Source organism: Hemiscyllium ocellatum, chromosome 1, assembly GCF_020745735.1.
Source record: "Hemiscyllium ocellatum isolate sHemOce1 chromosome 1, sHemOce1.pat.X.cur, whole genome shotgun sequence".
Taxonomy (NCBI): domain Eukaryota; kingdom Metazoa; phylum Chordata; class Chondrichthyes; order Orectolobiformes; family Hemiscylliidae; genus Hemiscyllium; species Hemiscyllium ocellatum.
In genome coordinates this window covers 9343711-9371503 of record NC_083401.1, presented here as the reverse complement: position 1 = coordinate 9371503, position 27793 = coordinate 9343711, and the positions used below count along the sequence as shown (strand labels likewise).

Sequence of the window (27793 nt, the reverse complement as noted above, 5' to 3'; positions counted from 1 at the left end):
TATCCCCATCCCACAGCGTTATATCCCCATCCCACAGCGTTATATCCCCGTCCCACAGTGTTATATCCCCATCCCACAGTGTTATATCCCCGTCTCACAGTGTTATATCCCCATCCCACAGCGTTATATCCCCGTCCCACAGTGTTATATCCCCATCCCACAGTGTTATATCCCCATCCCAGTGTTATATTCCCGTCTCACAGTGTTATATCCCCATCCCACAGTGTTATATCCCCATCCCACAGTGTTATATCCCCATCCCACAGCGTTATATCCCCGTCTCACAACGTTATATCCCCATCTCACAGTGTTATATCCCCATCTCACAGCGTTATATCCCCATCCCACAGCGTTATATCCCCATCCCACAGCGTTATATCCCCATCCCACAGCGTTATATCCCCATCCCACAGCGTTATATCCCCATCTCACAGCGTTATATCCCCATCTCACAGTGTTATATCCCCATCCCACAGCGTTATATCCCCGTCTCACAGTGTTATATCCCCATCCCACAGTGTTATATCCCCGTCTCACAGTGTTATATCCCCATCCCACAGTGTTATATCCCCGTCTCACAGTGTTATATCCCCGTCTCACAGTGTTATATCCCCATCCCACAGCGTTATATCCCCGTCCCACAGTGTTATATCCCCATCCCACAGTGTTATATCCCCATCCCAGTGTTATATTCCCGTCTCACAGTGTTATATCCCCATCCCACAGTGTTATATCCCCATCCCACAGTGTTATATCCCCATCCCACAGCGTTATATCCCCGTCTCACAACGTTATATCCCCATCTCACAGTGTTATATCCCCATCTCACAGTGTTATATCCCCGTCTCACAGTGTTATATCCCCATCCCACAGTGTTATATCCCCATCCCACAGTGTTATATCCCCATCCCACAGCGTTATATCCCCGTCTCACAACGTTATATCCCCATCTCACAGTGTTATATCCCCATCCCACAGTGTTATATCCCCGTCTCACAGTGTTATATCCCCATCCCACAGTGTTATATCCCCGTCTCACAGTGTTATATCCCCGTCTCACAGTGTTATATCCCCATCCCACAGCGTTATATCCCCGTCCCACAGTGTTATATCCCCGTCCCACAGTGTTATATCCCCATCCCACAGTGTTATATCCCCATCCCAGTGTTATATTCCCGTCTCACAGTGTTATATCCCCATCCCACAGTGTTATATCCCCATCCCACAGTGTTATATCCCCATCCCACAGCGTTATATCCCCGTCTCACAACGTTATATCCCCATCTCACAGTGTTATATCCCCATCTCACAGTGTTATATCCCCATCCCACAGCGTTATATCCCCATCCCACAGCGTTATATCCCCATCCCACAGCGTTATATCCCCATCCCACAGCGTTATATCCCCATCTCACAGTGTTATATCCCCATCCCACAGCGTTATATCCCCGTCTCACAGTGTTATATCCCCATCCCACAGTGTTATATCCCCGTCTCACAGTGTTATATCCCCATCCCACAGTGTTATATCCCCGTCTCACAGTGTTATATCCCCGTCTCACAGTGTTATATCCCCGTCTCACAGTGTTATATCCCCATCCCACAGCGTTATATCCCCGTCCCACAGTGTTATATCCCCATCCCACAGTGTTATATCCCCATCCCAGTGTTATATTCCCGTCTCACAGTGTTATATCCCCATCCCACAGTGTTATATCCCCATCCCACAGTGTTATATCCCCATCCCACAGCGTTATATCCCCGTCTCACAACGTTATATCCCCATCTCACAGTGTTATATCCCCATCTCACAGTGTTATATCCCCATCCCACAGCGTTATATCCCCATCCCACAGCGTTATATCCCCATCCCACAGCGTTATATCCCCATCCCACAGCGTTATATCCCCATCTCACAGTGTTATATCCCCGTCCCACAGCGTTATATCCCCGTCTCACAGTGTTATATCCCCATCCCACAGTGTTATATCCCCGTCTCACAGTGTTATATCCCCATCCCACAGTGTTATATCCCCGTCTGACAGTGTTATATCCCCGTCTCACAGTGTTATATCCCCGTCTCACAGTGTTATATCCCCGTCTCACAATGTTATATCCCCATCTCACAGTGTTATATCCCCATCTCACAGTGTTATATCCCCATCTCACAGTGTTATATCCCCATCCCACAGTGTTATATCCCCATCCCACAGTGTTATATCCCCATCTCACAGTGTTATATCCCCATCCCACAGCGTTATATCCCCATCCCACAGTGTTATATCCCCATCCCACAGTGTTATATCCCCGTCTCACATAGTTATATCCCCATCCCACAGTGTTATATCCCCATCTCACAGTGTTATATCCCCGTCTCACAGTGTTATATCCCCGTCCCACAGTGTTATATCCCCGTCTCACAGTGTTATATCCCCGTCCCACAGTGTTATATCCCCATCCCACAGTGTTATATCCCCATCCCACAGTGTTATATCCCCATCCCACAGCGTTATATCCCCATCTCACAGCGTTATATCCCCATCCCACAGTGTTATATCCCCATCTCACAGTGTTATATCCCCATCCCACAGTGTTATATCCCCATCCCACAGCGTTATATCCCCATCTCACAGCGTTATATCCCCATCTCACAGCGTTATATCCCCATCCCACAGTGTTATATCCCCGTCTCACATAGTTATATCCCCATCCCACAGTGTTATATCCCCGTCTCACATAGTTATATCCCCATCTCACAGCGTTATATTCCCATCCCACAGCGTTTTCTCCCCATCTCACAGTGTTATATCCCCATCCCACAGTGTTATATCCCCATCTCACAGTGTTATATCCCCATCCCACAGTGTTATATCCCCATCCCACAGTGTTATATCCCCGTCTCACAGTGTTATATCCCCATCCCAGTGTTATATCCCCATCTCACAGTGTTATATCCCCATCCCAGTGTTATATCCCCATCCCACAGTGTTATATCCCCATCCCACAGTTATATCCCCATCCCACAGTTATATCCCCATCTCACAGTTATATCCCCATCCCACAGTGTTATATCCCCATCCCAGAGTGTTATATCCCCATCTCACAGTGTTATATCCCCATCCCACAGTGTTATATCCCCATCTCACAGTGTTATATCCCCATCCCACAGTGTTATATCCCCATCCCACAGTGTTATATTCCCATCCCACAGTGTTATATCCCTATCCCAGTGTTATATCCCCATCCCACAGCGTTATATCCCCGTCCCACAGCGTTATATCCCCGTCCCACAGCGTTATATCCCCGTCCCACAGCGTTATATCCCCGTCCCACAGCGTTATATCCCCGTCCCACAGCGTTATATCCCCGTCCCACAGCGTTATATCCCCGTCCCACAGTGTTATATCCCCGTCTCACATAGTTATATCCCCATCCCACAGTGTTATATCCCCATCCCACAGTGTTATATCCCCATCTCACAGTGTTATATCCCCATCCCAGTGTTATATCCCCCTCCCACAGTGTTATATCCCCGTCCCACAGTGTTATATCCCCATCTCACAGTGTTATATCCCCATCCCACAGTATTATATCCCCGTCTCACATAGTTATATCCCCATCCCACAGTGTTATATCCCCGTCTCACATAGTTATATCCCCATCTTACAGTGTTATATCCCCATCTCACAGTGTTTTATCCCCATCTCACAGTGTTTTATCCCCATCCCAGTGTTATATCCCCATCTCACAGTGTTATATCCCCATCCCACAGTGTTATATCCCCATCCCACAGTGTTATATCCCCATCTCACAGTGTTATATCCCCATCTCACAGTGTTATATCCCCATCCCACAGTGTTATATCCCCATCTCACAGTGTTTTATCCCCATCCCAGTGTTATATCCCCATCTCACAGTGTTATATCCCCATCCCAGTGTTATATCCCCGTCCCACAGTGTTATATCCCCGTCCCACAGTGTTATATCCCCATCTCACAGTGTTATATCCCCATCCCACAGTATTATATCCCCGTCTCACATAGTTATATCCCCATCCCACAGTGTTATATCCCCGTCTCACATAGTTATATCCCCATCTTACAGTGTTATATCCCCATCTTACAGTGTTATATCCCCATCTCACAGTGTTTTATCCCCATCTCACAGTGTTTTATCCCCATCCCAGTGTTATATCCCCATCCCACAGTGTTATATCCCCATCCCACAGTGTTATATCCCCATCCCACAGTGTTATATCCCCATCCCACAGTGTTATATCCCCGTCTCACATAGTTATATCCCCATCCCACAGTGTTATATCCCCGTCTCACATAGTTATATCCCCATCTCACAGTGTTATATCCCCATCCCAGTGTTATATCCCCATCTCACAGTGTTATATCCCCATCCCACAGTGTTATATCCCCATCTCACAGTGTTTTATCCCCATCCCAGTGTTATATCCCCATCTCACAGTGTTATATCCCCATCCCACAGTGTTATATCCCCATCCCACAGTGTTATATCCCCATCCCACAGTGTTATATCCCCGTCTCACATAGTTATATCCCCATCTCACAGTGTTATATCCCCATCCCAGTGTTATATCCCCATCTCACGGTGTTATATCCCCATCCCACAGTGTTATATCCCCATCCAACAGTGTTATATCCCCATCCCAGTGTTATATTCCCATTTGTCAGGGTCATATTCCCACCTGCACATTTCCCCCCGCACACCCCCAGCGCCTGACCCCCGCACTTCCCTGACTCCCCACCACCAATCGAAACTGTTCCCCCCAAGCTGAAGTTCCAGCGGTGTTACTGAGACATTTGTGCTGGGTGTCAGTGTAGATGCAGTTGGGCCTGTTTCCTTGGATACAGGTCCTGTGGTGGTTGACGCTGGAGAAGTGGAGCTGTCATCTTGCCAGCAGGGTATCAGTGAGAGGGGGCTCACCTTTCTCCCTGCTCCCCCTGTCCCCCAGCCCCAGGGTAAAGGGGCTGTATCCATGATCACTCACTGTCATCACAGTCGCTGTCCTCCAGGCAGAAACTGGCCTTGTGTCCCTCGGCCACCTTGCTGCCGTTCAACGTCAGGATGTCATAGTGGGTGAAAATGTCCATGCTGTGGTAGTGTCTGTGAGAGAGACACAGGTGATCAGACATGCTAACTACACACACACCGCCCCCCGGCTAACTACACACACACCGCCCCCCCCGGCTAACTACACACACACCGCACCCCGGCTAACTACACACACACACACCGCCCCCCGGCTAACTACACTCACACACACACACACCGAACCCCGGCTAACTACACACACACACACCCCGCACCCCAGCTAACTACACTCACACACCGCACCCCGGCTAACTACACTCACACACCGCCCCCCGGCCAACTACACACACACACCGCCCCCCGGCCAACTACACACACACACCGCCCCCCGGTCAACTACACACACACCGCACCCCGGCTAACTGCACACACACACACACCGCACCCCGGCTAACTACACACACACACACACCGAACCCCGGCTAACTACACACACACACACCCCGCACCCCAGCTAACTACACACACACACCGCACCCCGGCTAACTACACTCACACACCGCACCCCGGCTAACTACACTCACACACCGCACCCCGGCTAACTACACTCACACACCGCACCCCGGCTAACTACACTCACACACACACACACCGAACCCCGGCTAACTACACACACACACACCCCGCACCCCAGCTAACTACACTCACACACCGCACCCCGGCTAACTACACTCACACACCGCCCCCCGGCCAACTACACACACACACCGCCCCCCGGCCAACTACACACACACACCGCCCCCCGGTCAACTACACACACACCGCACCCCGGCTAACTGCACACACACACACACCGCACCCCGGCTAACTACACACACACACACACCGAACCCCGGCTAACTACACACACACACACCCCGCACCCCAGCTAACTACACACACACACCGCACCCCGGCTAACTACACTCACACACCGCACCCCGGCTAACTACACTCACACACCGCACCCCGGCTAACTACACTCACACACCGCACCCCGGCTAACTACACACACACACCGCACCCCGGCTAACTACACTCACACACCGCACCCCGGCTAACTACACACACACACACCGCCCCCCGGCTAACTACACACACACACACACCGAACCCCGGCTAACTACACACACACACACCCCGCACCCCAGCTAACTACACACACACACCGCACCCCGGCTAACTACACTCACACACCGCCCCCCGGCCAACTACACACACACACCGCCCCCCGGCTAACTACACACACACCGCACCCCGGCTAACTGCACACACACACACACCGCACCCCGGCTAACTACACACACACACACACACCGAACCCCGGCTAACTACACACACACACACCCCGCACCCCAGCTAACTACACACACACACCGCACCCCGGCTAACTACACTCACACACCGCACCCCGGCTAACTACACACACACACACACCGAACCCCGGCTAACTACACACACACACACCCCGCACCCCAGCTAACTACACACACACACCGCACCCCGGCTAACTACACACACACACCGCACCCCGGCTAACTACACACACACACCGCACCCCGGCTAACTACACACACACACACACCGAACCCCGGCTAACTACACACACACCGCACCCCGGCTAACTGCACACACACACACACCGCACCCCGGCTAACTACACACACACACACACCGAACCCCGGCTAACTACACACACACACACCCCGCACCCCAGCTAACTACACACACACACCGCACCCCGGCTAACTACACTCACACACCGCACCCCGGCTAACTACACTCACACACACACCGAACCCCGGCTAACTACACACACACACACCGCCCCCCGGCCAACTACACACACCCCGCACCCCAGCTAACTACACACACACACCGCACCCCGGCTAACTACACACACACACACACCGAACCCCGGCTAACTACACACACACACACCCCGCACCCCGGCTAACTACACACACACACACCCCGCACCCCAGCTAACTACACACACACACCGCACCCCGGCTAACTACACACACACACCGCCCCCCGGCCAACTACACACACACACCGCCCCCCGGCCAACTACACACACACACCGCCCCCCGGCCAACTACACACACACCGCACCCCGGCTAACTGCACACACACACACACCGCACCCCTGCTAACTACACACACACACACACACCGAACCCCGGCTAACTACACACACACACACCCCGCACCCCAGCTAACTACACACACACACCGCACCCCGGCTAACTACACTCACACACCGCACCCCGGCTAACTACACACACACACACACCGAACCCCGGCTAACTACACACACACACACCCCGCACCCCAGCTAACTACACACACACACCGCACCCCGGCTAACTACACACACACACCGCACCCCGGCTAACTACACACACACACACACCGAACCCCGGCTAACTACACACACACCGCACCCCGGCTAACTGCACACACACACACACCGCACCCCGGCTAACTACACACACACACACACCGAACCCCGGCTAACTACACACACACACACCCCGCACCCCAGCTAACTACACACACACACCGCACCCCGGCTAACTACACTCACACACCGCACCCCGGCTAACTACACACACACACACACACCGAACCCCGGCTAACTACACACACACACACCGCCCCCGGCCAACTACACACACCCCGCACCCCAGCTAACTACACACACACACCGCACCCCGGCTAACTACACACACACACACACCGAACCCCGGCTAACTACACACACACACACCCCGCACCCCAGCTAACTACACACACACACCGCACCCCGGCTAACTACACTCACACACCGCACCCCGGCTAACTACACACACACCCCGCACCCCGGCTAACTACACTCACACACCGCACCCCGGCTAACTACACTCACACACCGCACCCCGGCTAACTACACACACACCCCGCACCCCGGCTAACTACACACACACACCGCACCCCGGCTAACTACACACACACACCGAACCCCGGCTAACTATACACACACACCGCACCCCGGCTAACTACACACACACTGCCCTGGATAACTACATTCACGCCACTCCCAGGCTAACTACACACAGTCTCCCAGTGACTGACCCTCACTCCCAGTCACTCTCCCACTGGGGGACCCGGACTCCCAGTGTCTGTCCTAGTGGGGGACCCTCACTCCCAGTCACTCTCCCGGTGGGTGACCCTTACTCCCAGTCACTCTCCCGGTGGGTGACCCTTACTCCCAGTCACTCTCCCGGTGGGTGACCCTTACTCCCAGTCACTCTCCCGGTGGGTGACCCTTACTCCCAGTCACTCTCCCGGTGGGTGACCCTTACTCCCAGTCACTCTCCCAGTGGGGGACCCTCACTCCCAGTGTCTCTTCCAGTGGGTAAACCTCACTCCCAGTTTCTCTCCCAGTGGGGGACCCTCACTTCCAGTCACTCTCCCAGTGGGGGACCCTCACTCCCAGTGTCTCTCCCAGAGGGTGACCCTCATTCCCAGTCACTCTCCCAGTGGGTGACCCTCATTCCCAGTCACTGTCCCTGCTCTCAGCTGCCTGCTGGGAGTACTGGTTGGGGTATTCCCACTGGGTAGAGCCCTCCCTGTCCTTACCCATGACACTCGTGCCAGACCCAGGAGTGTCTCCCAGCCTTGGGTCTGAAGTCTGACCGCCCAATGTTGTGGATTTCAGAGGAGAATCGGAGTAGCCTGCGATGCCCATACGGCCAGTTGGCATTCCGGGCTGAGCTGGAGAGACAATCCTCCTCAGCAGCACAGTACAACATGTGCAGGGGCCGGTCCTCAATGTACGCTGTCTGCTGGACCAGACGTGCATCCAAGATCAGATCCGAGGCAGCTACAACCACATAAACAACCAATCATTCATCCCGTACTTCAGCAGGACGCACTGCACTGGATCACTGTACCAGATCAAAAAATGAGGTCTGCAGATGCTGGAGATCAAAGCTGAAAATGTGTTGCTGGTTAAAGCACAGCAGGTCAGGCAGCATCGCAGGAAGAGGGAATTCGACGTTTCGAGCATAAGCCCTTCATCAGGAATGCACGAAACGTCGAATTCCCTATTCCTGAGATGCTGCCTGACCTGCTGTGCTTTAACCAGCAACACATTTTCAGCACAGTACCAGAGGAACAGGGACACATCTCACTGGATCACATTGCCACAGCAAAATGGGACAGACTACAACTGAAACACAGGGACAGGGAGGGCTGGTCTCACACAGAGACAGGGAGGACTGGTCTCTCACAGAGACTGGGAGGACTGGACTCTCACAGAGACTGGGAGGACTGGTTTCACACAGGGACTAGGAGGGGTGGTCACACACAGAGACAGGGAGGGGGGTCTCGAACAGAGACAGGGAGGGGTGGTCTCACACAGACACAGGGAGGGCTGGTCTCACACAGGGACAGGGAGGCCTGGTCTCACACAGGGACAGGGAGGCCTGGTCTCACACAGGGACAGGGAGGCCTGGTCTCACACAGGGACAGGGAGGGCTGGTCTCACACAGGGACAGGGAGGGCTGGTCTCACACAGGGACAGGGAGGGCTGGTCTCACACAGGGACAGGGAGGGCTGGTCTCACACAGGGACAGGGAGGGCTGGTCACACAGGGACAGGGAGGGCTAATCACACACAGAGACAGGGAGGGCTGGTCTCACACAGCGACTGGGAGGGCTGGTCTCACACAGGGACTGGGAGGGCTAGTCTCACACAGGGACTGGGAGGGCTAGTCTCACACAGAGACAGGGAGGGGTGGTCTCGAACAGAGACAGGGAGGGGTGGTCTCGAACAGAGACAGGGAGGGGTGGTCTCACACAGAGACAGGGAGGGGTGGTCTCACACAGAGACAGGGAGGGGTGGTCTCACACAGAGACAGGGAGGGGTGGTCTCACACAGAGACAGGGAGGGCTGGTCTCACACAGAGACAGGGAGGGCTGGTCTCACACAGAGACAGGGAGGGCTGGTCTCACACAGAGACAGGGAGGGCTGGTCTCACACAGAGACAGGGAGGGCTGGTCTCACACAGAGACAGGGAGGGCTGGTCTCACACAGAGACAGGGAGGGCTGGTCTCACACAGAGACAGGGAGGGCTGGTCTCACACAGAGACAGGGAGGGCTGGTCTCACACAGAGACAGGGAGGGCTGGTCTCACACAGAGACAGGGAGGACTGGTCTCACACAGAGACAGGGAGGACTGGTCTCACACAGGGACCGGGAGGACTGGTCTCAGACAGAGACAGGGAGGGCTGGACACACACAGAAACAAGGAGGTCTGGTCTCAGACAGAGATAGGGAGGGCTGGTCTCACACAGAGACAGGGAGGGGTGGTCTCACACAGAGACAGGGAGGGGTGGTCTCACACAGGGACTGGGAGGGCTGGTCTCACACAGAGACCGGGAGGGCTGGTCTCACACAGAGTCCGGGAGGGCTGGTCTCACACAGGGACCGGGAGGGCCGGTCACACACAGAGACAGGGAGGACCGGTCTCACACAGGGACTGGGAGGGCCGGTCTCACACCGGGACCGGGAGGGCAGGTCTCAGACAGAGACCGGGAGGGCTGGTCTCACACAGAGACCGGGAGGGCTGGTCTCACACAGAGTCCGGGAGGGCTGGTCTCACACAGGGACCGGGAGGGCCGGTCACACACAGAGACAGGGAGGACCGGTCTCACACAGGGACTGGGAGGGCCGGTCTCACACAGGGACGGGGAGGGCCGGTCTCACACAGGGACCGGGAGGGCAGGTCTCAGACAGAGACCGGGAGGGCTGGTCTCACACAGAGTCCGGGAGGGCTGGTCTCACACAGAGTCCGGGAGGGCTGGTCTCACACAGAGTCCGGGAGGGCTGGTCTCACACAGGGACCGGGAGGGCTGGTCACACACAGAGACAGGGAGGGCTGGTCTCACACAGGGACCGGGAGGGCTGGTCTCACACAGGGACCGGGAGGGCTGGTCTCACACAGGGACCGGGAGGGCAGGTCTCAGACAGAGACCGGGAAGGCTGGTCTCACACAGGGTCCGGGAGGGCTGGTCTCACACAGGGTCCGGGAGGGCTGGTCTCACACAGGGACCGGGAGGGCTGGTCTCACACAGGGACCGGGAGGGCTGGTCTCACACAGGGACCGGGAGGGCTGGTCTCACACAGGGACCGGGAGGGCTGGTCTCACACAGGGACCGGGAGGGCTGGTCTCACACAGGGACCGGGAGGGCTGGTCTCACACAGGGACCGGGAGGGCTGGTCTCACACAGGGACCGGGAGGGCTGGTCTCACACAGGGACCGGGAGGGCTGGTCTCACACAGGGACCGGGAGGGCTGGTCACACACAGGGACCGGGAGGGCTGGTCACACACAGGGACCGGAAGGGCTGGTCACACACAGGGACCAGGAGGGCTGGTCACGCACAGAGACAGGGAGGACTGGACACGCACAGAGACAGGGAGGACTGGTCACGCACAGAGACAGGGAGGGCTGGACACGCACAGGGACAGGGAGGGCTGGTCTCACACAGAGACCGGGAGGGCTGGTCACACACAGAGACAGGGAGGGCTGGTCACACACAGAGACAGGGAGGGCTGGTCACACACAGAGACAGGGAGGGCTGGTCACACACAGGGACAGGGAGGGCTGGTCACACACAGGGACAGGGAGGGCTGGTCACACACAGGGACAGGGAGGGCTGGTCACACACAGGGACAGGGAGGGCTGGTCTCACACAGGGACTGGGAGGACTGGTCTCACACAGGGACTGGGAGGGCTGGTCACACACAGGGACAGGGAGGGCTGGTCTCACACAGGGACTGGGAGGACTGGTCTCTCACAGGGACTGGGAGGACTGGTCTCACACAGGGACTGGGAGGACTGGTCTCACACAGGGACTGGGAGGACTGGTCTCACACAGGGACTGGGAGGACTGGTCTCTCACAGGGACTGGGAGGGGTGGTCACACACAGAGACAGGGAGGGGGGATCTCGAACAGAGACAGGGAGGGGTGGTCTCACACAGAGACAGGGAGGGGTGGTCTCACACAGGGACAGGGAGGACTGGTCTCACACAGGGACAGGGAGGACTGGTCTCACACAGGGACAGGGAGGGCTGGACACACACAGAAACAAGGAGGTCTGGTCTCACACAGAGATAGGGAGGGCTGGACACACACAGGGACAGGGAGGGCTGGACACACACAGAGACAAGGAGGGCTGGTCACACAGAGACAGGGAGGGCTGGTCACACAGAGACAGGGAGGGCTGGACACACACAGGGACAGGGAGGGCTGGTCACACACAGGGACAGGGAGGGCTGGTCTCACACAGAGACAAGGAGGTCTGGTCTCACACAGAGACAGGGAGGGCTGGTCACACACAGAGACAGGGAGGGGGGATCTCGAACAGAGACAGGGAGGGGGGATCTCGAACAGAGACAGGGAGGGGTGGTCTCACACAGAGACAGGGAGGGCTGGTCTCACACAGAGACAGGGAGGACTGGTCTCACACAGAGACAGGGAGGACTGGTCTCACACAGAGACAGGGAGGGCTGGACACACACAGAAACAAGGAGGTCTGGTCTCACACAGAGACAGGGAGGGCTGGTCTCACACAGGGACAGGGAGGTGTGGTCTCACACAGAGACAGGGAGGGCTGGTCTCACACAGAGACAGGGAGGGCTGGTCTCACACAGGGACTGGGAGTGCTGGTCTCACACAGGCACAGGGAGGGCTGGTCTCACACAGGGACAGGGAGGGCTGGTCACACACAGGGACAGGGAGGGCTGGTCACACACAGGGACAGGGAGGGGTGGTCACACACAGGGACAGGGAGGACTGGACACACACAGGGACAGGGAGGACTGGACACACACAGGGACAGGGAGGGCTGGTCTCACACAGAGACAGGGAGGGGTGGTCTTAAACAGAGACAGGGAGGGGTGGTCTTAAACAGAGACAGGGAGGGGTGGTCACACACAGAGACAGGGAGGGCTGGTCGCACACAGAGACAGGGAGGGCTGGTCGCACACAGAGACAGGGAGGGCTGGTCACACACAGAGACAGGGAGGGCTGGTCGCACATAGGGACAGGGAGGGCTGGTCACACACAGAGACAGGGAGGGCTGGTCTCACACAGGGACCGGGAGGGCTGGTCTCACACAGAGACAGGGAGGGCTGGTCTCACACAGAGACCGGGAGGGCTGGTCTCACACAGAGTCCGGGAGGGCTGGTCTCACACAGGGACCGGGAGGGCTGGTCACACACAGGGACCGGGAGGGCTGGTCACACACAGGGACCGGGAGGGCTGGTCACACACAGGGACCGGGAGGGCTGGTCACACACAGGGACCGGGAGGGCTGGTCACACACAGGGACCGGGAGGGCTGGTCACACACAGGGACCGGGTGGGCTGGTCACACACAGGGACCGGGAGGGCTGGTCACACACAGGGACCGGGAGGGCTGGTCTCACACAGGGACCGGGAGGGCTGGTCACACACAGTGACAGGGAGGGCTGGTATGACACAGAGACAGGGAGGGCTCGTCTCACACAGGGACAGGGAGGGATGGTCACACACAGGGACACGGAGGGCTGGTCTCACACAGGGACACGGAGGGCTGGTCTCACACAGGGACCGGGAGGGCTGGTCTCACACAGGGACAGGGAGGGCTGGTCTCACACAGGGACCGGGAGGGCTGGTCTCACACATGGACAGGGAGGGCTGGTCACACACAGGGACCGGGAGAGGTGGTCTCACACAGAGACAGGGAGAGGTGGTCTCACACAGACAGGGTGGGCTGGTCACACACAGAGACAGGGAGGGGTGGTCTCACACAGAGACAGGGAGGGCTGGTATCACACAGCGGCAGGGAGGGCTGGTATCACACAGGGACTGGGAGGGCTGGTCACACACAGGGACTGGAAGCGCTGGTCTCACACAGGGACAGGGAGGGCTGCTCTCACACAGGGACAGGGAGGGCTGGTCACACACAGAGACAGGGACGACTGGTGACACACAGAGAAAGGGAGGGCTGGTCTCACACAGGGACCGGGAGGGCTGGTCTCACACAGGGACCGGGAGGGCTGGTCACACACAGGGACCGGGAGGGCTGGTCACACACAGGGACCGGGAGGGCTGGTCACACACAGGGACCGGGAGGGCTGGTCACACACAGGGACCGGGAGGGCTGGTCACACACAGGGACCGGGAGGGCTGGTCACACACAGGGACCGGGAGGGCTGGTCACACACAGGGACCGGGAGGGCTGGTCACACACAGGGACCGGGAGGGCTGGTCACACACAGGGACCGGGAGGGCTGGTCACACACAGGGACCGGGAGGGCTGGTCACACACAGGGACCGGGAGGGCTGGTCACACACAGGGACCGGGAGGGCTGGTCACACACAGGGACCGGGAGGGCTGGTCACACACAGGGACCGGGAGGGCTGGTCACACACAGGGACCGGGAGGGCTGGTCACACACAGGGACCGGGAGGGCTGGTCTCACACAGGGACGGGGAGGGCTGGTCACACACAGAGACAGGGAGGGCTGGTGACACGAAGAGACAAGGAGGTCTGGTCTCAGACAGAGCCAGGGAGGGCTGGCGTCACACAGGAACCGGGAGGGCTGGTCACACACAGGGACAGGGAGGGCTGGTCTCACACAGGGACAGGGAGGGCTGGTCTCACACAGGGACAGGGAGGGCTGGTCTCACACAGGGACAGTGAGGGCTGGTCACACACAGGGACAGTGAGGGCTGGTCACACACAGGGACAGGGAGGGCTGGTCACACACAGGGACAGGGAGGGCTGGTCACACACAGGGACAGGGAGGGCTGGTCACACACAGGGACAGGGAGGGCTGGTCACACACATGGACAGGGAGGGCTGGTCACACACAGGGACAGGGAGCGCTGATCTCACACAGGGACAGGGAGGGCTGGTCACACAGGGACAGGGAGAGCTGGTCACACACAGAGACACAGGTAGGTCTGGTCTCACACAGAGACAGGGAGGGCTCGTCTCACACAGGGACAGGGAGGACTGGTCTCACACAGGGACAGGGAGGGCTGGTCTCACACAGGGACTGGGAGGGCTGCTCTCACACAGGGAGAGGGAGGGCTGGTCACACACAGAGACAGGGAGGGCTGGTCACACACAGGGACTGGCAACGCTGGTCTCACACATGGACAGGGAGGGCTGGTCTCACACAGGGACAGGGAGGGCTGGTCACACAGGGACAGGGAGGGCTGGTCACACACAGGGACAGGCAGGGCTGGTCACACACAGGGACAGGGAGGGCTGGTCACACACAGGGACAGGGAGAGGTGGTCACACACAGAGACAGGGAGGGCTGGTCACACACAGAGACAGGGAGGGCTGGTCTCACACAGGGACAGGGAGGGCTGGTCTCACACAGGGACAGGGAGGGCTGGTCTCACACAGGGACAGGGAGGGCTGGTCTCACACAGGGACAGGGAGGGCTGGTCTCACACAGGGACAGGGAGGGCTGGTCTCACACAGGGACTGGGAGGGCTGGTCACACACAGGGACTGGAAGCGCTGGTCTCACACAGAGACAGGGAGGGCTGGTCACACACAGAGACAGGGAGGGCTGGTCTCACACAGAGACAGGGAGGGCTGGTCTCACACAGGGACACAGGGAGGGCTGGTCTCACACAGGGACAGGGAGGGCTGGTCTCACACAGGGACAGGGAGGGCTGGTCTCACACAGGGACAGGGAGGGCTGGTCTCACACAGGGACAGGGAGGGCTGGTCTCACACAGGGACAGGGAGGGCTGGTCTCACACAGGGACTGGGAGGGCTGGTCACACACAGGGACTGGAAGCGCTGGTCTCACACAGGGACTGGAAGCGCTGGTCTCACACAGGGACTGGGAGGGCTGGTCACACACAGGGACTGGAAGCGCTGGTCTCACACAGAGACAGGGAGGGCTCGTCTCACACAGGGACAGGGAGGGCTCGTCTCACACAGGGACAGGGAGGGCTGGTCACACACAGAGACAGGGAGGGCTGGTCTCACACAGAGACAGGGAGGGCTGGTCTCACACAGAGACAGGGAGGGCTGGTCTCACACAGGGACAGGGAGGGCTGGTCTCACACAGGGACAGGGAGGGCTGGTCTCACACAGGGACCGGGAGGGCTGGTCTCACACAGGGACCGGGAGGGCTGGTCTCACACAGGGACCGGGAGGGCTGGTCTCACACATGGACAGGGAGGGCTGGTCTCACACAGGGACGGGAGGGCTGGTCTCACACAGGGACCGGGAGAGGTGGTCTCACACAGGGACAGGGAGGGGTGGTCTCACACAGGGACAGGGTGGGCTGGTCACACACAGAGACCGGGAGGGGTGGTCTCACACAGGGACCGGGAGGGCTGGTCTCACACAGGGACCGGGAGGACTGGTCTCACACAGGGACCGGGAGGGCTGGTCTCACACAGGGACTGGAAGCGCTGGTCTCACACAGGGACAGGGAGGGCTGGTCTCACACAGGGAGAGGGAGGGCTGGTCACACACAGAGACCGGGAGGGCTGGTCACACACAGAGACCGGGAGGGCTGGTCACACACAGGGACTGGCAGGGCTGGTCTCACACAGGGACCGGGAGGGCTGGTCTCACACAGGGACAGGGAGGGCTGGTCTCACACAGGGACCGGGAGGGCTGGTCACACACAGGGACAGGGAGGGCTGGTCACACACAGGGACAGGGAGGGCTGGTCACACACAGGGACAGGGAGAGGTGGTCTCACACAGACAGGGTGGGCTGGTCACACACAGAGACAGGGAGGGGTGGTCTCACACAGAGACAGGGAGGGCTGGTATCACACAGCGGCAGGGAGGGCTGGTCTCACACAGGGACTGGGAGGGCTGGTCACACACAGGGAGAGGGAGGGCTGCTCTCACACAGGGAGAGGGAGGGCTGGTCACACACAGAGACAGGGACGACTGGTGACACACAGAGAAAGGGAGGGCTGGTCTCACACAGGGACCGTGAGGGCTGGTCTCACACTGGGACCGGGAGGGCTGGTCTCACACAGGGACCGGGAGGGCTGGTCTCACACAGGGACCGGGAGGGCTGGTCTCACACAGGGACCGGGAGGGCTGGTCTCACACAGGGACCGGGAGGGCTGGTCACACACAGGGACCGGGAGGGCTGGTCACACACAGGGACCGGGAGGGCTGGTCACACACAGGGACCGGGAGGGCTGGTCACACACAGGGACCGGGAGGGCTGGTCACACACAGGGACCGGGAGGGCTGGTCACACACAGGGACCGGGAGGGCTGGTCACACACAGGGACCGGGAGGGCTGGTCACACACAGGGACCGGGAGGGCTGGTCACACACAGGGACCGGGAGGGCTGGTCACACACAGGGACCGGGAGGGCTGGTCACACACAGGGACCGGGAGGGCTGGTCACACACAGGGACCGGGAGGGCTGGTCACACACCGGGACCGGGAGGGCTGGTCTCACACAGGGACCGGGAGGGCTGGTCACACACAGTGACAGGGAGGGCTGGTATGACACAGAGACAGGGAGGGCTCGTCTCACACAGGGACAGGGAGGGATGGTCACACACAGGGACACGGAGGGCTGGTCTCACACAGGGACACGGAGGGCTGGTCTCACACAGGGACCGGGAGGGCTGGTCTCACACAGGGACAGGGAGGGCTGGTCTCACACAGGGACCGGGAGGGCTGGTCTCACACATGGACAGGGAGGGCTGGTCACACACAGGGACAGGGAGGGCTGGTCTCACACAGGGACAGGGAGGGCTGGTCTCACACAGGGACAGGGAGGGCTGGTCTCACACAGGGACAGGGAGGGCTGGTCTCACACAGGGACTGGGAGGGCTGGTCACACACAGGGACTGGAAGCGCTGGTCTCACACAGGGACTGGAAGCGCTGGTCTCACACAGGGACTGGGAGGGCTGGTCACACACAGGGACTGGAAGCGCTGGTCTCACACAGAGACAGGGAGGGCTCGTCTCACACAGGGACAGGGAGGGCTCGTCTCACACAGGGACAGGGAGGGCTGGTCACACACAGAGACAGGGAGGGCTGGTCTCACACAGAGACAGGGAGGGCTGGTCTCACACAGAGACAGGGAGGGCTGGTCTCACACAGGGACAGGGAGGGCTGGTCTCACACAGGGACAGGGAGGGCTGGTCTCACACAGGGACCGGGAGGGCTGGTCTCACACAGGGACCGGGAGGGCTGGTCTCACACAGGGACCGGGAGGGCTGGTCTCACACATGGACAGGGAGGGCTGGTCACACACAGGGACCGGGAGGGCTGGTCACACACAGGGACCGGGAGAGGTGGTCTCACACAGAGACAGGGAGAGGTGGTCTCACACAGACAGGGTGGGCTGGTCACACACAGAGACAGGGAGGGGTGGTCTCACACAGGGACAGGGAGGACTGGTCTCACACAGGGACAGGGAGGACTGGTCTCACACAGGGACAGGGAGGGCTGGTCTCACACAGGGACTGGGAGGGCTGGTCTCACACAGGGACTGGAAGCGCTGGTCTCACACAGGGACAGGGAGGGCTGCTCTCACACAGGGAGAGGGAGGGCTGGTCACACACAGAGACAGGGAGGGCTGGTCACACACAGAGACAGGGAGGGCTGGTCACACACAGGGACTGGCAACGCTGGTCTCACACATGGACAGGGAGGGCTGGTCTCACACAGGGACAGGGAGGGCTGGTCTCACACAGGGACCGGGAGGGCTGGTCACACACAGGGACAGGGAGGGCTGGTCACACACAGGGACAGGGAGGGCTGGTCACACACAGGGACAGGGAGAGGTGGTCTCACACAGACAGGGTGGGCTGGTCACACACAGAGACAGGGAGGGGTGGTCTCACACAGAGACAGGGAGGGCTGGTATCACACAGCGGCAGGGAGGGCTGGTCTCACACAGGGACTGGGAGGGCTGGTCACACACAGGGAGAGGGAGGGCTGCTCTCACACAGGGAGAGGGAGGGCTGGTCACACACAGAGACAGGGACGACTGGTGACACACAGAGAAAGGGAGGGCTGGTCTCACACAGGGACCGTGAGGGCTGGTCTCACACAGGGACCGGGAGGGCTGGTCTCACACAGGGACCGGGAGGGCTGGTCTCACACAGGGACCGGGAGGGCTGGTCTCACACAGGGACCGGGAGGGCTGGTCTCACACAGGGACCGGGAGGGCTGGTCTCACACAGGGACCGGGAGGGCTGGTCACACACAGGGACCGGGAGGGCTGGTCACACACAGGGACCGGGAGGGCTGGTCACACACAGGGACCGGGAGGGCTGGTCACACACAGGGACCGGGAGGGCTGGTCACACACAGGGACCGGGAGGGCTGGTCACACACAGGGACCGGGAGGGCTGGTCACACACAGGGACCGGGAGGGCTGGTCACACACAGGGACCGGGAGGGCTGGTCACACACAGGGACCGGGAGGGCTGGTCACACACAGGGACCGGGAGGGCTGGTCACACACAGGGACCGGGAGGGCTGGTCACACACAGGGACCGGGAGGGCTGGTCACACACAGGGACCGGGAGGGCTGGTCTCACACAGGGACCGGGAGGGCTGGTCACACACAGTGACAGGGAGGGCTGGTATGACACAGAGACAGGGAGGGCTCGTCTCACACAGGGACAGGGAGGGATGGTCACACACAGGGACACGGAGGGCTGGTCTCACACAGGGACACGGAGGGCTGGTCTCACACAGGGACCGGGAGGGCTGGTCTCACACAGGGACAGGGAGGGCTGGTCTCACACAGGGACAGGGAGGGCTGGTCTCACACAGGGACCGGGAGGGCTGGTCTCACACAGGGACAGGGAGGGCTGGTCACACACAGGGACCGGGAGAGGTGGTCTCACACAGAGACAGGGAGAGGTGGTCTCACACAGACAGGGTGGGCTGGTCACACACAGAGACAGGGAGGGGTGGTCTCACACAGAGACAGGGAGGGCTGGTATCACACAGCGGCAGGGAGGGCTGGTATCACACAGGGACTGGGAGGGCTGGTCACACACAGGGACTGGAAGCGCTGGTCTCACACAGGGACAGGGAGGGCTGCTCTCACACAGGGACAGGGAGGGCTGGTCACACACAGAGACAGGGACGACTGGTGACACACAGAGAAAGGGAGGGCTGGTCTCACACAGGGACCGGGAGGGCTGGTCTCACACAGGGACCGGGAGGGCTGGTCACACACAGGGACCGGGAGGGCTGGTCACACACAGGGACCGGGAGGGCTGGTCACACACAGGGACCGGGAGGGCTGGTCACACACAGGGACCGGGAGGGCTGGTCACACACAGGGACCGGGAGGGCTGGTCACACACAGGGACCGGGAGGGCTGGTCACACACAGGGACCGGGAGGGCTGGTCACACACAGGGACCGGGAGGGCTGGTCACACACAGGGACCGGGAGGGCTGGTCACACACAGGGACCGGGAGGGCTGGTCACACACAGGGACCGGGAGGGCTGGTCACACACAGGGACCGGGAGGGCTGGTCACACACAGGGACCGGGAGGGCTGGTCACACACAGGGACCGGGAGGGCTGGTCACACACAGGGACCGGGAGGGCTGGTCACACACAGGGACCGGGAGGGCTGGTCACACACAGGGACCGGGAGGGCTGGTCACACACAGGGACCGGGAGGGCTGGTCTCACACAGGGACGGGGAGGGCTGGTCACACACAGGGACCGGGAGGGCTGGTCACACACAGGGACCGGGAGGGCTGGTCACACACAGGGACCGGGAGGGCTGGTCACACACAGGGACCGGGAGGGCTGGTCACACACAGGGACCGGGAGGGCTGGTCACACACAGGGACAGGGAGGGCTGGTATGACACAGAGACAGGGAGGGCTGGTCACACACAGGGACAGGGAGGGATGGTCACACACAGGGACACGGAGGGCTGGTCTCACACAGGGACACGGAGGGCTGGTCTCACACAGGGACACGGAGGGCTGGTCTCACACAGAGACCGGGAGGGCTGGTCACACACAGGGACTGGGAGGGCTGGTCACACACAGGGACTGGGAGGGCTGGTCACACACAGGGACTGGGAGGGCTGGTCACACACAGGGACTGGGAGGGCTGGTCACACACAGGGACCGGGAGGGCTGGTCTCACACAGGGACCGGGAGGGCTGGTCTCACACAGGGACTGGGAGTGCTGGTCTCACACAGGCACAGGGAGGGCTGGTCTCACACAGGGACAGGGAGGGCTGGTCACACACAGGGACAGGGAGGGCTGGTCACACACAGAGACAGGGAGGGCTGGTCACACACAGGGACTGGGAGGGCTGGTCACACACAGGGACTGGGAGGACTGGACACACACAGGGACAGGGAGGACTGGACACACACAGGGACAGGGAGGGCTGGTCACACACAGAGACAGGGAGGGCTGGTCTCACACAGAGACAGGGAGGGCTGGTCTCACACAGAGACAGGGAGGGGTGGTCTTAAACAGAGACAGGGAGGGGTGGTCTTAAACAGAGACAGGGAGGACTGCTTACACACAGGGTCAGGGAGGGCTGGTCTCACACAGACACAGGGAGGGCTGGTCACGCACAGACACAGGGAGGGCTGGTCTCACACAGGGACAGGGAGGGCTGGTCTCACACGGAGACAGGGAGGGCAGGTATCACACAGGGGCAGGGAGGGCTTGTCACACACAGAGACAGGGAGGGGTGGTCACACACAGAGACAGGGAGGGGTGGTCACACACAGAGACAAGGAGGGCTGGTCTCACACAGAGACAGGGAGGGCTGGTCGCACACAGAGACTGGGAGGACTGCTTACACACAGGGTCAGGGAGGGCTGGTCTCACACAGACACAGGGAGGGCTGGTCACGCACAGACACAGGGAGGGCTGGTCTCACACAGGGACAGGGAGGGCTGGTCTCACACAGACACAGGGAGGGCTGGTCTCACACAGACACAGGGAGGGCTGGTCACACACAGAGACAGGGAGGGCTGGTCACACACAGAGACAGGGAGGGCTGGTCTCACACGGAGACAGGGAGGGCAGGTATCACACAGGGGCAGGGAGGGCTTGTCACACACAGAGACAGGGAGGGTGGTCACACACAGAGACAGGGAGGGTGGTCACACACAGAGACAGGGAGGGCTGGTCTCACACAGAGACAGGGAGGGCTGGTCACACACAGAGACAGGGAGGGCTGGTCTCACACAGAGACAGGGAGGGCTGGTCACACACAGAGACAGGGAGGGCTGGTCACACACAGAGACAGGGAGGGCTGGTCACACACAGAGACAGGGAGGGCTGGTCACACACAGGGACAGGGAGGGCTGGTCACACACAGGGACAGGGAGGGCTGGTCACACACAGGGACAGGGAGGGCAGGTCTCACACAGACAGGGAGGGCTGGTCACACACAGAGACATGGAGGGGTGGTCTCACACAGAGACAGGGAGGGCTGGTATCACACAGGGACCGGGAGGGCTGGTCTCACACAGGGACCGTGAGGGCTGGTCTCACACAGGGACCGGGAGGGCTGGTCTCACACAGGGACCGGGAGGGCTGGTCTCACACAGGGACCGGGAGGGCTGGTCTCACACAGGGACCGGGAGGGCTGGTCACACACAGGGACCGGGAGGGCTGGCCACACACAGGGACCGGGAGGGCTGGTCACACACAGGGACCGGGAGGGCTGGTCACACACAGGGACCGGGAGGGCTGGTCACACACAGGGACAGGGAGGGCTGGTCACACACAGAGACAGGGAGGGCTGGTCACACACAGAGACAGGGAGGGCTGGTCACACACAGAGACAGGGAGGGGTGGTCTTAAACAGAGACAGGGAGGGGTGGTCACACACAGAGACAGGGAGGGGTGGTCGCACACAGAGACAGGGAGGGCTGGTCACACACAGAGACAGGGAGGGCTGGTCACACACAGAGACAGGGAGGGCTGGTCTCACACAGAGTCTGGGAGGACTGCTTACACACAGGGTCAGGGAGGGCTGGTCTCACACAGAGACAGGGAGGGCTGGTCACGCACAGACACAGGGAGGGCTGGTCTCACACAGGGACAGGGAGGGCTGGTCACACACAGAGAGAGGGAGGGGTGGTCTCACACAGAGACAGGGAGGGCTGGTATCACACAGGACTGGGAGGGCTGGTATCACACAGGGACTGGGAGGGCTGGTCTCACACAGGGACAGGGAGGGCTGGTCTCACACAGGGACCGGGAGGGCTGGTCTCACACAGGGACCGGGAGGGCTGGTCTCACACAGGGACCGGGAGGGCTGGTCTCACACAGGGACCGGGAGGGCTGGTCTCACACAGGGACCGGGAGGGCTGGTCACACACAGGGACCGGGAGGGCTGGTCACACACAGGGACCGGGAGGGCTGGTCACACACAGGGACCGGGAGGGCTGGTCACACACAGGGACCGGGAGGGCTGGTCTCACACAGGGACGGGAGGGCTGGTCTCACACAGGGACCGGGAGGGCTGGTCTCACACAGGGACCGGGAGGGCTGGTCTCACACAGGGACGGGGAGGGCTGGTCACACACAGGGACCGGGAGGGCTGGTCACACACAGGGACCGGGAGGGCTGGTCACACACAGGGACCGGGAGGGCTGGTCACACACAGGGACCGGGAGGGCTGGTCACACACAGTGACAGGGAGGGCTGGTATGACACAGAGACAGGGAGGGCTGGTCACACACAGGGACAGGGAGGGATGGTCACACACAGGGACACGGAGGGCTGGTCTCACACAGGGACCGGGAGGGCTGGTCTCTCACAGGGACCGGGAGGGCTGGTCTCACACAGGGACCGGGAGGGCTGGTCACACACAGGGACCGGGAGGGCTGGTCACACACAGGGACCGGGAGGGCTGGTCACACACAGGGACTGGGAGGGCTGGTCACACACAGGGACAGGGAGGGCTGGTCACACACAGGGACAGGGAGGGCTGGTCACACACAGGGACCGGGAGGGCTGGTCTCACACAGAGACAGGGAGGGCTGGTCTCACACAGGGACTGGGAGTGCTGGTCTCACACAGGCACAGGGAGGGCTGGTCTCACACAGGGACAGGGAGGGCTGGTCACACACAGGGACAGGGAGGGCTGGTCACACACAGAGACAGGGAGGGCTGGTCACACACAGGGACTGGGAGGGCTGGACACACACAGGGACTGGGAGGACTGGACACACACAGGGACAGGGAGGACTGGACACACACAGGGACAGGGAGGACTGGACACACACAGGGACAGGGAGGGCTGGTCACACACAGAGACAGGGAGGGCTGGTCACACACAGGGACCGGGAGGGCTGGTCACACACAGGGACCGGGAGGGCTGGTCACACACAGGGACCGGGAGGGCTGGTCACACACAGGGACCGGGAGGGCTGGTCACACACAGGGACCGGGAGGGCTGGTCACACACAGGGACCGGGAGGGCTGGTCTCACACAGGGACCGGGAGGGCTGGTCTCACACAGGGACGGGGAGGGCTGGTCACACACAGGGACCGGGAGGGCTGGTCACACACAGGGACCGGGAGGGCTGGTCACACACAGGGACCGGGAGGGCTGGTCACACACAGGGACCGGGAGGGCTGGTCACACACAGGGACCGGGAGGGCTGGTCACACACAGTGACAGGGAGGGCTGGTATGACACAGAGACAGGGAGGGCTGGTCACACACAGGGACAGGGAGGGATGGTCACACACAGGGACACGGAGGGCTGGTCTCACACAGGGACCGGGAGGGCTGGTCTCACACAGGGACCGGGAGGGCTGGTCTCACACAGGGACCGGGAGGGCTGGTCACACACAGGGACCGGGAGGGCTGGTCACACACAGGGACTGGGAGGGCTGGTCACACACAGGGACTGGGAGGGCTGGTCACACACAGGGACTGGGAGGGCTGGTCACACACAGGGACAGGGAGGGCTGGTCACACACAGGGACCGGGAGGGCTGGTCTCACACAGAGACAGGGAGGGCTGGTCTCACACAGGGACTGGGAGTGCTGGTCTCACACAGGCACAGGGAGGGCTGGTCACACACAGGGACAGGGAGGGCTGGTCACACACAGGGACAGGGAGGGCTGGTCTCACACAGAGACAGGGAGGGCTGGTCTCACACAGAGACAGGGAGGGCTGGTCTCACACAGAGACAGGGAGGGGTGGTCTTAAACAGGGACAGGGAGGGCTGGTCTCACACAGACACAGGGAGGGCTGGTCACGCACAGACACAGGGAGGGCTGGTCTCACACAGGGACAGGGAGGGCTGGTCTCACACAGACACAGGGAGGGCTGGTCACACACAGAGACAGGGAAGGCTGGTCACACACAGAGACAGGGAGGGCTGGTCACACACAGAGACAGGGAGGGCTGGTCACACACAGAGACAGGGAGGGCTGGTCTCACACGGAGACAGGGAGGGCTGGTATCACACAGGGGCAGGGAGGGCTTGTCACACACAGAGACAGGGAGGGGTGGTCACACACAGAGACAGGGAGGGGTGGTCACACACAGAGACAAGGAGGGCTGGTCTCACACAGAGACAGGGAGGGCTGGTCGCACACAGAGACTGGGAGGACTGCTTACACACAGGGTCAGGGAGGGCTGGTCTCACACAGACACAGGGAGGGCTGGTCACGCACAGACACAGGGAGGGCTGGTCACGCACAGACACAGGGAGGGCTGGTCACGCACAGACACAGGGAGGGCTGGTCTCACACAGACACAGGGAGGGCTGGTCACACACAGAGACAGGGAGGGCTGGTCACACACAGAGACAGGGAGGGCTGGTCACACACAGAGACAGGGAGGGCAGGTATCACACAGGGGCAGGGAGGGCTGGTCACACACAGAGACAGGGAGGGGTGGTCACACACAGAGACAGGGAGGGTGGTCACACACAGAGACAAGGAGGGCTGGTCTCACACAGAGACAGGGAGGGCTGGTCACACACAGAGACAGGGAGGGCTGGTCTCACACAGAGACAGGGAGGGCTGGTCACACACAGAGACAGGGAGGGCTGGTCACACACATGGACAGGGAGGGCTGGTCACACACAGAGACAGGGAGGGCTGGTCACACACAGAGACAGGGAGGGCTGGTCACACACAGAGACAGGGAGGGCTGGTCACACACAGAGACAGGGAGGGCTGGTCACACACAGGGACAGGGAGGGCTGGTCACACACAGGGACAGGGAGGGCTGGTCACACACAGGGACAGGGAGGGCTGGTCTCACACAGACAGGGAGGGCTGGTCACACACAGAGACAGGGAGGGGTGGTCTCACACAGAGACAGGGAGGGCTGGTATCACACAGGGACCGGGAGGGCTGGTCTCACACAGGGACCGGGAGGGCTGGTCTCACACAGGGACCGGGAGGGCTGGTCTCACACAGGGACCGGGAGGGCTGGTCTCACACAGGGACCGGGAGGGCTGGTCACACACAGGGACAGGGAGGGCTGGCCACACACAGGGACAGGGAGGGCTGGTCACACACAGGGACCGGGAGGGCTGGTCACACACAGGGACCGGGAGGGCTGGTCACACACAGGGACAGGGAGGACTGGACACACACAGGGACAGGGAGGGCTGGTCACACACAGGGACAGGGAGGGCTGGTCACACACAGAGACAGGGAGGGCTGGTCACACACAGAGACAGGGAGGGGTGGTCTTAAACAGAGACAGGGAGGGGTGGTCTCAAACAGAGACAGGGAGGGGTGGTCACACACAGAGACAGGGAGGGCTGGTCGCACACAGAGACAGGGAGGGCTGGTCACACACAGAGACAGGGAGGGCTGGTCACACACAGGGTCAGGGAGGGCTGGTCTCACACAGAGTCTGGGAGGGCTGGTCTCACACAGGGACAGGGAGGGCTGGTCACGCACAGACACAGGGAGGGCTGGTCTCACACAGGGACAGGGAGGGCTGGTCACACACAGAGAGAGGGAGGGGTGGTCTCACACAGAGAGAGGGAGGGCTGGTATCACACAGGACTGGGAGGGCTGGTATCACACAGGGACTGGGAGGGCTGGTCTCACACAGGGACAGGGAGGGCTGGTCTCACACAGAGACAGGGAGGGCTGGTCACACACAGAGACAGGGAGGGCTGGTCACACAGTGAAAGCGAGGGCTGGTCACACACAGAGACAGGGAGGGCTGGTCTCACACAGAGACAGGGAGGGCTGGACACACACAGAGACAGGGAGGGGTGGTATCACACGGACTGGGAGGGCTGGTCACACAGTGAAAGCGAGGGCTGGTCTCACACAGAGACAGGGAGGGCTGGTCTCACACAGAGACAGGGAGGGCTGGTCTCACACAGAGACAGGGAGGGCTGGTCTCACACAGAGACAGGGAGGGCTGGTCTCACACAGAGACAGGGAGGGCTGGTCTCACACAGAGACAGGGAGGGCTGGTCTCACACAGAGACACAGGGAGGGCTGGTCTCACACAGGGACAGGGAGGGCTGGTCACACACAGGGACAGGGAGGGCTGGTCACACACAGGGACAGGGAGGGGTGGTCTCAAACAGAGACACAGGGAGGGCTGGTCTCACACAGGGACAGGGAGGGCTGGTCACACACAGGGACCGGGAGGGCTGGTCACACACAGGGAC

The 27793-nt window shown here is 60.7% G+C and overlaps 1 protein-coding gene across 6 annotated transcripts in view; it reads right to left on the bottom strand.

Moving 5' to 3' along the window:
- The window catches only part of LOC132821789 (lysyl oxidase homolog 3B-like), a 215545-nt gene that overhangs the window by 69731 nt on the left and 118021 nt on the right, over positions 1-27793 (bottom strand). For all 6 annotated transcript variants that reach the window (XM_060834621.1, XM_060834797.1, XM_060834977.1 and 3 more), the window contains 2 exons: positions 8731-8974; positions 5021-5136 (listed from right to left, as the gene is read on the bottom strand). In XM_060834621.1, coding sequence (XP_060690604.1) covers positions 5021-5136; positions 8731-8974 — 360 coding nt within the window. The remainder of the gene's footprint in view (positions 1-5020; positions 5137-8730; positions 8975-27793) is intronic.